Source organism: Lepidochelys kempii, chromosome 21, assembly GCF_965140265.1.
Source record: "Lepidochelys kempii isolate rLepKem1 chromosome 21, rLepKem1.hap2, whole genome shotgun sequence".
In the NCBI taxonomy this organism is placed as follows: Eukaryota; Metazoa; Chordata; order Testudines; family Cheloniidae; genus Lepidochelys; species Lepidochelys kempii.
In genome coordinates this window covers 16,868,134-16,877,753 of record NC_133276.1, presented here as the reverse complement: position 1 = coordinate 16,877,753, position 9,620 = coordinate 16,868,134, and the positions used below count along the sequence as shown (strand labels likewise).

General features: G+C 68.4%; 1 protein-coding gene across 1 annotated transcript in view; it reads right to left on the bottom strand.

Annotated features, from left to right (window-relative positions):
* The window catches only part of CELSR2 (cadherin EGF LAG seven-pass G-type receptor 2), an 80,198-nt gene that overhangs the window by 5,812 nt on the left and 64,766 nt on the right, over window positions 1–9,620 (bottom strand). Inside the window, exons 21-34 of the mRNA XM_073320470.1 lie at window positions 9,151–9,337; window positions 8,554–8,721; window positions 8,300–8,426; window positions 7,743–7,943; window positions 7,270–7,444; window positions 5,714–5,826; window positions 4,583–4,662; window positions 3,815–3,941; window positions 3,267–3,389; window positions 2,679–2,809; window positions 2,277–2,365; window positions 1,830–2,003; window positions 1,106–1,327; window positions 264–510 (exon numbers count right to left, since the gene is read on the bottom strand). Of these exons, the coding sequence (XP_073176571.1) occupies window positions 264–510; window positions 1,106–1,327; window positions 1,830–2,003; window positions 2,277–2,365; window positions 2,679–2,809; window positions 3,267–3,389; window positions 3,815–3,941; window positions 4,583–4,662; window positions 5,714–5,826; window positions 7,270–7,444; window positions 7,743–7,943; window positions 8,300–8,426; window positions 8,554–8,721; window positions 9,151–9,337 (2,164 nt within the window). The remainder of the gene's footprint in view (window positions 1–263; window positions 511–1,105; window positions 1,328–1,829; window positions 2,004–2,276; window positions 2,366–2,678; window positions 2,810–3,266; window positions 3,390–3,814; window positions 3,942–4,582; window positions 4,663–5,713; window positions 5,827–7,269; window positions 7,445–7,742; window positions 7,944–8,299; window positions 8,427–8,553; window positions 8,722–9,150; window positions 9,338–9,620) is intronic.

Sequence of the window (9,620 nt, the reverse complement as noted above, 5' to 3'; positions counted from 1 at the left end):
GCCATGGGGACGCTAGGCCAGGGGAGGAGACGCCGGGGGGTGGAGCCTGGCTGGTTTGAATGGGCACAGCCCCAGCCACCTTCCAGGGTGATGGAGGCTGAGGCCGGCGCCGTGGGCAGGGTGGGAGGTTGGGGTGACGCGGGAGCAGCTCCGGAGCCTCCCCCCACAGCCAGACCCAGGGCAGGTCTGTGGCACTGGCTGCCCTGCAGGTGGGCACCAGGAGGGGTCAGTGGCAGTGGCCTTAGCCCCGGGCACCTACTCACTCGGAGCCGGAGGAGTCCTCGTCCACCGTGCCGGCCTTGATGCTCATGGTGATGGGTGTCACCCCGTTGAGCTGCTCCTGCAGCGTCTGGCGGGGCCGTGGCAGCACCCTGCCCCCCCGGCTGCCCTCGCTGCCCGTCGAGGAGTCGTGTGATGCCACCGTGCCCGGCGGGCGGGCTGAGAGCTCGCTGGGCACATGGCGGAGGCTGTTCTCGCTGATGGTAGGGAGGCACTTCTTCTTCAGGATCCCTGCAGGGGGAGATGGGGGGGTGAGGCCAGGGCAGAAGGGGGAGGGGGCCCAGGCAGCTGGGGTGGGGACAGATGGGAGGGGTCGTGAGGCCGGGACGAAGGTGTGGGGGACCCTCCCGGTTCCTGGCCCAGGCAGGCGCCCTGTGCCGAGCTACAGAGAGAGGAATCGCCCCATGGGAGCAGAGCCGCCCCATCCAGCCTGGGCTCCCAGATCCTGCAGCCAGCAGGGCCAGAGCAGGTCCTGGGGCTTTGCCAGGCTCGCCTCACCCACAGCACCTGCCTCTCTGCAGCATTGATCAGGCCCGGCCTGGCAGGAGCCTGCGACCACCAGCTGCCACACGGGTCCAATGCCACCCAGCTAAGGGCTGGAGAAGCCGTGCCAGGCTCTGCCATGTCTGTAGGGGAACCCCATCCCTTATCGAGCCCCCGTCTCTGCTGTGTCTATAGGGGAAGCTCTGAAGCCCCTCTAGCCCCTGGAGCGCCCCACCCCCACTCAGCGATATCTGTGGAGGACCCCCTGCCCCGCACAACACCCTCCCCCTTGCAATGCTGGGCCCCCACCCTGGGTGCAGGGGGTGCTGGGTTCCCTGCTTACCTCTCTGGGGCTGGGCAGCAGGGTTGGGCAGCGGAACCGGCACGTTCTTGTCCAGGGCCTCCCCGTTCTCCCTGGGTGCCTCCTCTGGGGGTCCCAGCCGCACCTGTCCCGCGGCTGGCTCCACCCGCAGCATCTCGGGGCCGGTGTGCCCGTCACTCTCGCTGGCCGTGGTCACAAACTCCCCCGGCCAGTAGGGCTTGCCGTGGGCCGGCACGTTATCCGCTGGGGGAGAGCACAGTGAGCTGAGCCGGGGACCCTCCGGAGCCAACTCCCCACCACCCCAGGGCTGCTCCTGTGCACACCGAGCAGGCAAGGGGATGGCAGAGGCCCGGTGTGGGGCAGGCGTCCATCCTGGGGCAGGCGAAAGGGGAGCAGGCACCTGGCGTGGGGCAAGCGAGGAGAGGGCAGGTGCCCGGCGTGGGGCAGGTGAGGGGACGGCAGGCACCCGGCATGGGGCAGGCGCCCGGTGTGGGGCAGACGAGGGGACGGCAGGCGCCCGGCATGGGGCAGGCCCCCCTCATAGCTGTAGTGGCCCCTGCCCCGGGGTTACAGGGCAGCCAGGGGAGGGGTGGAAAGGAGCCAGCCAGGAGAGCAGCGCACTGCCCAGCCCCACGGCTTAGCCACCCCCCGTCCCGCCGGCCATGGGCCCAGAATGGGGCTCTCAGGTGCTGACCCACTGTGGGGGCTGCTCCCTCCCCTGCCAGCCCCCTGGTCCCGGCGTTACCTTTGGGGGCGCTGTGTGGCGGCAGCTTCTCGCTGGGGGGGCCCAGCAGGTTCTCCCAGCAGGGCTCCCCCGGGAACGCCTCGTCCTCCTCGCTGTCCGAGGAGTGGGTGGAGGCATAGGAGCCGCTCTGGTCGTCCTCCAGGGACAGGTCGCTGTCCGAGTCCGTGTCGTGCTCTGGGGCAGGGACACACGGAGAGCTCAGCACCAGCGCCCCCATGGGCCAGCCGGACTCACTCGGCAGGGCCAGCTCCCCCCACCGGCCTGCAGGGCCCCTCCCAGCCTAGGGCACAGCCGGGAGACAGAGCCTGGTGCCGGGCTCCAGACAGCCCAGTTCTGCCCCCCCGAGCCAATGGGACCCCCCCGGTGTGGCAACCACCAGAGGACGCTGTCGCTGGCCGCCCGCCCCGCTCACCCAGCAGAGGGCAGCACGGCTCCTCCCTTGCTCACCGTTCGGCTGGTCCTTGGCCGCCAGGAAGAGGGCGCCGGGGTCCGTCTGCCCGCTGGGCGCCTGGCAGCTCTTCAGCCCAGACTCCTCCCTGCAAAACACGGGCGGGAGACTAGAGCCACCGCAGGGCCTGGCCAGGCCGGGCTCCGGAGCCGCGGGGCCCAGCGCTGCCGGGGGGGCTGGCTGCCGTGGCAGGGGGGGCGGGCTGCCGTGGCAGGGGGGGCTGGCTGCCCTGGCAGGGGGGGCTGGCTGCCCTGGGAGGGGGGGCGGGCTGCCGTGGCAGGGGGGGCGGGCTGCCGTGGCAGGGGGGGCTGGCTGCCCTGGGAGGGGGGGCTGGCTGCCGTGGCAGGGGGGGCTGGCTGCCCTGGCAGGGGGGGCTGGCTGCCGTGGCAGGGGGGCGGTACCTGAGCACGAAGGGGAGGTAGCTGTGCTGGCTCTTGCCTGAGTGCACGGTGCTGTGCAGGGAGCCCGTGGACGCGCCGAAGGGCATATGGTACAGCCGGCCGGCCACATACGTGTTGTTGCAGTTGTAGGCCTGGGGGCGGGGGTCAGAGAACAGGGGCCAGACGGTGAGTCACTGCTTCCTCTGACACTTCCCACTTGGCCTGCTGCCCCTCCCCAGCACCTCAGCCCTGGGGTCCCCCAGCTCTGCCGGTGCCCCTCACTCCCGACCCACAGCCCCCTGCTATCCCAGCCCTGGGCTCCCCCCAGCCCCCCAGCTCTGCCGGTGCCCCTCACTCCCGACCCGCAGCCCCTGCCATCCCAGCCCTGGGCTCCCCCCAGCCCCCCAGCTCTGCCGGTGCCCCTCACTCCCGACCCGCAGCCCCTGCCATCCCAGCCCTGGGCTCCCCCCAGCCCCCCAGCTCTGCCGGTGCCCCTCACTCCCGACCCGCGGCCCCTGCCAGCCCAGCCCTGGTAGAGATGACGCCGCCCAGGGCAGAGAGCCAGGCTGAGACACTAGTCACTCCGGCTGTGTGGGGCTGGGCACTAACCGCTGTCAGGGTGGATTTGGTGGTGAGTGCGGGGTCTGTGCTGTGCTTCTTGCTGCAGCTGAACTTCAGAGCCTTCCTCACGTCCTTGCTGAAGACAATGCAGGCGAGGAAGATGAAGGGACCCTGAGGGAGGGTGCGAGGGGCAGGTCAGAGCCCGCTGGGGCTGAGCTGGGCTGGGGGGCCTGGATGGAGCTGAGGGGGATCCATGAGCCAGGCCCCCTGCCCTGACGTACTGCCACGCTTCCTGCCGGGTGGCGATGGCTCTGGGGGCAGGTGCCCACACAGGGGTCCTCCACTGGGGACCTCTGCGCCAGGCCCGGATCCCCCCCAGCCATCACAGCGCAACCCCCCCACCCCCACCCTGGCACCATGGTGTGAAGCTGGCTCACCACAGGGCCGGGCACAGGCCCTGCCAGCTCGGAGCCAACAGGGCCACGCCGGGCTGCTGGGGCCTCTGTGGCACCTCTACACGGGCTCGGCTCCTGGGCCAAACTGGGGAGACCCCCACCCCTGCTGGGGAAAAGGCCCTGCCCCCTGCCCTGCCGTACCTGGAGGCAGTTGAAGCCGGCGAAGAGGTAGTGGAAGAGGATGGCGTCGCTGTTGACGGAGAGCAGGGCCAGGAGCCACGTGGCGCTAACCAGCAGCAGCACCAGGAACGCCGCCCGCAGCCCCGACCTGTGCCGGGCAGAGGGGTCAGGCCAGGCCAGAGATGCCGACCCCGCCCACACCGACCCCTCCCGCACTGTGGGACGCAGCAGGGAGGGGGAGCGTTGACCTGGGAATGTGGCAGGGGGGTTTCCCTGGGGATGGGAGACCTGAGAGCCTCTAACCTGAGCCAGGAGGGGGATGGGGGAGGTAAAACTGGACAAAGGCTGGGGGGGAGCTGAGGGAAGCTGGGTGAGACGCTGAAGGGGGCAGTTGGCTGGGGAAGAGGGGAGAGCCCCAGAGAAGGGGGTCTAAGCTCCCCACCCCCCAGAAGGTCCTGTTTAGGCCTGCAAGCTCTGGTCTGGACTGCGTTCCTGTCGTCTCTAATAAACCTCCTGTCTTACTGGCTGGCTGAGAGTCACGGTGAATGTGAATCGCAGGAAGTGGGGGTCCAGGGCCCTGACTCCCCCACGCTTCGTAACACACTGACCCCTGCCCATGCCCACAGAAACCCCTCCCCCGCCCACCCCCACACCAACCCTGCCTGCACCGACCCCTCCCCCCAAGAAACACCCCCCCAGTTCCCTCCCCCTGGGAGCAGGCCTCAGTCAGCACCTCCCGTGCTGCCCTGCCAGCCAGCGCTGCCCGGGGGGGGCGGGGGTAAGACTCACACTGGGCCCCTCTTCTCGAAGCCCCGCTCCTGGGCCAGGCAGGCGGCTTTGGTGGCCAGGACATGGAGGAAGACGCTCGTCTGCGCGGGGGAGAGGGTGGGTCAGCAACAGGAGGCAGGGCCCAGGGTCCCCCAGCCCCTCCCCATGGCCCCCTGCCCCTCCCCACAGTCTGCCCAAGCGGCTGAAGTGCGGAGCCCAAGGCCCCCCGGCAGGGCCCCAGCCCAAGGCCCCCACCCAGGCAGAAGGAGGCTGTTTCTTGGCAGGATGCGCTTGTGCAGGCATGAGCCATGGGAAGCAGCCCCTGGGTCAGAGCCCTGGTCCGGCTGAGCTGGGACACTTCCAAGGAATCCATAGTGAGGGGGTTCCCTTCCTGCCCCCACGTGACAGGAGGAGTCTGGAGGCCAGTGGAAGGAAGGGCAGCAGGTCTGCATGGCCCAGGCCCTCCCCTCGCCCCTCATGGCTCTCCCCAGCAGGGGACCTCCGTGGGGAAACTGAGGCACTGAGAGGCAAAGAGGCCTGTCCCAGGTCAAACAGAAAGTCAGTGACTGGCCTGGGAAGAGAACCCAGGAGTCCTGGCTCCCAACCCCCCTGCTCTAACCACTAGACACCCCCCCAAGAGCAGGGATAGGAGCTAGGAGTCCTGACTCCTAGTCCCCCCAACCAGAGTGAGGGGGGGCAGTGCAGCGCACGCGGGCCAGTGCCGGGTGCCCAGCGAGGGCGTGGGGGGGGCAGCCTGTGCACTGGGGGGCAGGTAACGAAGCTGGGGCTGCTGTGCACAGGATCGACCAGCCGTGCCCGCGGGGGTGTGGGGGCACCCCACATGCAGCCCCTGCAACTGTGACGTCAGCAAAGGCTTCGACCCCACTGCCCAGGGGAGACTCACTGCAGGGTGAGTGAGGGAGATACCACTGCAGAGGGACGGCGGGGGGTGTGCCTGGGTCAGCTGGAGGAGATACCACTGCAGAGTGGGTGGCGGGGTGCCCAGGCCAGCTGGGGGGAGATACCACTGCAAGGAGACTGGGGGTACCCGGGCCAGACCATGCTGCTGTTGGTCTTGCTGCCCTTTGATCCTCCCCGTGTCTCCCCAGCCCCATGCACTAGCCTCCGAGCCCCTGCTGCCCCCATACGCACTGAGACGGCGAAGGCGATGGGCCCGGCGAAGCTCCAGACCAGCGTGTCATAGATGGAGAGCCAGCAGAAATCGGGGTTCCCGTAGCCCTCAGGGTCCAGCCCCACGGCCAGTCCTGTGAAGAGAGGAGCCACATGGCTCATCACATCCCATCCTGGCAGAGTACGGAGGAGCCAGCAACCCATGAGCCCTCTGCGCCGCTGGCGGACCAGGTGCCACCCATGCCAAGGGCCCCGTGTCTCCACTGAACACGGACCAATCGGCCCGGTGTTAACCAGAGAGCAGAATGGGAAGGATGCGGTCAGTCTTCCCGGAGTGCTTGGGAGCGTTCTCACCCAGAACGGCTGTATCCCTTTGTGACGAAGAGGGACTGTTCTTAATGTTTCCTCCAAATATTGTGGGGATGCCTCAGTTTCCCCTATGCAGTTCTTAAGTATCTAGGTGGCGGGGTAAGGGTGTATGATCATTGCAGAGCCCTAGAGGGCAGGTGTGTGCAGGGGTCTGGACACAGAGAATGGCCGACACCCTGTTTCCTGGCAACTGATGGCCTGGGCCCTTCCTCCCCTGCAAGGTGAGAGCTGAAGGGTTGGAGAATAAAGGGATCAGGTGACCTCCTGGCCCAGGAAAGGAACAAAGCCCAGAGGAGGAGGGGCTGGAGGGAGTTTCAGTTTGGGGCTGGCTGGGGACATGGAGTGAAGGGCAGATGTGGTTGTCTGGCTCACTGCCCCCCAAAATGGACCCAGCTGAGGGGTCCGGTTCTCTGCACCTACAAGCTCTGTGTTAGACCACGTTCCTGTCATCTAATAAACCTCTGTTTTACTGGCTGGCTGAGAGTCGCGTCTGACTGCGGAGTTGGGGGGCAGGACCCTCTGGCTTCCCCAGGAGCCCTGCCTGAGCGGACTCACTGTGGGAAGCACACGGAGGGGCAGAGGATGCTGAATGCTCCGAGGTCAGACCCAGGAAGGTGGAAGCTGGGTGAGCCGTGTGTCCTGCAGACAGGCTGCTCACAGAAAGGCGACTGCCCCAGAGTCCTGCCTGGCTTCATGGGGAGCAGTTGCAGAGCATCGCCCAGGGACTCCATGACACCCTTATTGGGCGGTGACATCTGAGGGGTCGGATCGTGAGCCAGTGGGACCCAGCAGCCTGGAGAGATGTTAGCTAGTGCAAAGGGCTGGGCGCCAAAGAAGGGGTGACGCCCTGCCCCACGGGAGAGGTCCATGGATACCAGACCTGCCACTGGATCATCCCTACGTACCGTCAGTGAGAGGACAGAAGAGGAGTCAGGGGAGTGGGTTCCCCCCAGCTGCTGAGTTTGCAGTGGTGGGGGGGAATCAAACCCCCAAACGAAAGGGACCTGGGATCTTTGAGCTGCCTGGACGCTGTGGGGGCCAAGTGTTTGTAGGCAAACGCAAGAGATGTCCGGCTGGGGGTGGGGGCGCCCTGCTCCTACCAGTCTGCCGAGAGCACTCCCCTCCCTGCCTTGCCCAGCAGCGGACAGGGGAGTCTGGGGGGAGCAGACGCAGCCCCAGCAGGGAGGCGGGGCAGCGCCGGGGCTCACCTGTGATGAAGGCTGGCACGCCCCAGCCCACCATGTAGTAGAAGCGCATGGGGCTGTGGTTGATGTCCCGCACCTCGGTCAGCATGCGGTAGAGGTGCAGCGCTTCCAGCAGGAGCCAGGCGAAGGTGCACATGTAGAAGAAGTGCAGCAGGATGGCGATCACGGTGCAGGCAAACTGCGGGGAGGGCCGGGCGTTAGGGGGCAGGGGGAGCCGGCACAGCCGGGGAAAGGCCCCAGGACACCCGGGTTACCATGCGCCCCACAGGCTCTGGGGCGCCCTGCTGCCCCCAGCTAGGAGACTGCACCCTGCAGGGCCTCCATGCCTGGGCTCAGCCAGCCCCGCCGGGGCCCCATGCGCAGGGCCCCGGGCCCAGCCCAGCCGCCGCCTGCTCAGCGCCCCACCCCGGCCCAGTCGCGCCGCAGGAGGGTCCCCGGCCAGCCCAGCCCCCCGCAGCGCCCGCCCGCAGGCTCACGGGGACGTCGGCCTGGTTGATGCCCAGCAGGAAGACGAGCTCGGCGAGGAAGAGGGCGCTGGCGGTGTTCTTGCGGATGCTGTGCTGGTTGCCACGCAGGGCCCGCGGGCCGGCCAGCACCAGGAAGGTGAGCAGGAGGCTGCCCAGCGTCACGGCCACGGAGGCATAGGTGATGGTCTGCAGCGGCAGGATCTCCCCGTTCTGGGGGGCAAAGGGGGCTCGTTGGGCAGCAACCAGCACACAGGCCCTGCCCCCCAACCAGCTCAGGGCTCAGAGATCACCATAGCCCCGCCCTCTCTCACACGGGGCTCCACCCATGGCTCCACCTCCTTGGGAATGGGGCTCCTCCCCCTCTCACCCCTCACACTGTGGGCCCACCCATAGCTGCACTCCCTGGGCGATGGGGCCCCACCCCACCCCTCCCCTCCTTTCATACTGTGGCCTTGCCCATGGCTCTGCCCCCTGGCTATCTGGGCTCCTCCCGCTCTCACCTCTAACACTGTGACCCCGCCCACGGCTCCGCCCCTGGGTTGGGGCCCCGCCCACTGCCCGCTCACCTCTCTCCTGGAGATGTCCATCAGCACGGCGAAGCTGGTCATGTGGCTGCACTGGCAGCTGACGTGGCTCTGGTTCCTGAAGACCAGCTCACAGCCCCTGGCCGACCAGCCGCCCGCCCCACCAGGCCTGGGGAGCAGGAGGGCCGGAGTCAGGGGGGGCTCTGGGGGACCCCGCTGGGGTAACAGGGCCTGCGAGCCAGAGCCCCCCGCAGGTGGGCGGGCTGGGGGTGCTGGGCCCAGCCCGGGGTACTCACAGTATGGAGTGGTTCCAGAAGACGCAGATGGGCTTGGAGCGCTCCTCCATCTCCAGCAGCCGGAACTGCACGGTGATGGGCTTCTCCAGTGCCCGCGGCCCCCGCTGCTCCTCGTCGTGCACCATGATGCTCACCACCGGCGTGTTGATGATGGGCCGTTTGGGGACCCTGCGGGAACAGCTGGCACAGTGGGACCCAGCGCCACGTGCCCCACCTCACTCGCCTCGGCCCCAGCGACTGGGACCTGTGTGCTCCGGCCCCCCAGCTATCTGCCCACCCACCTTTCCCCCTGCGCCTCCGCCACCCCCCACAGCTACCTGTCCCCCTGCGCCTCTGCGACGCCCCCCAGCTACCTGCATCCCACCTGCACCTCCCCTCCCCGCCACAGCTATCTGCCAGAGGAGATGGGGGAGGGTCCAAGCCCAGTTCCCAGCAGGGCCGTGGAGACCAAGTTCCCCTGTGGGGGGCAGGGCCATGGCACTGGGGCCCTCACTGCCTCTCCGTGCCCCACCTCGCACCATCTTCTCCCCAGCACCTCCCCGCTCCTCTCCCCAACGCCCCCCCCCCCCGGGAACCTCTCCCCAGCGCCGTGGGTACCGCAGGCTCCGCTTGTCCGTGTCGTACTGCTCTGGCAGCAGCCCCGCCAGGGTGCGGTAGATAATGACGCTGGCCACGGCCTGGCCCTCACTCAGCTCCGGATGCCTCTTGTGCCGAGTCACCAGCGCCGGCTCCTCCTCCTCCTCTGCGGAGCTGGGGGGCAGCTTGGCGCTGACCATGAGCGGGTCTGGAGGGAGAATCATGGTAGGTGAGAGCAGGGCCGGACCTTGCTCCCACGAGGGCAGCACGGACCTAGGCAAGGACCAGTCACGCCGCACTCCCTGCAATACAGGCCGGTGCCCACAGAGAGCGCCAGGTTGTGCCACGTTCCCCCAGGGCTGCAGCGGGTCTAGGATTACAGCCCAGCCCTGGGCTCCCCCACAGCTCTGCCGGTGCCCCTCACTCCCGACCTGCAGCCCCCTCAATCCCAGCCCTGGGCTCCCCGACAGCCCTGCCGGTGCCCCTCACTC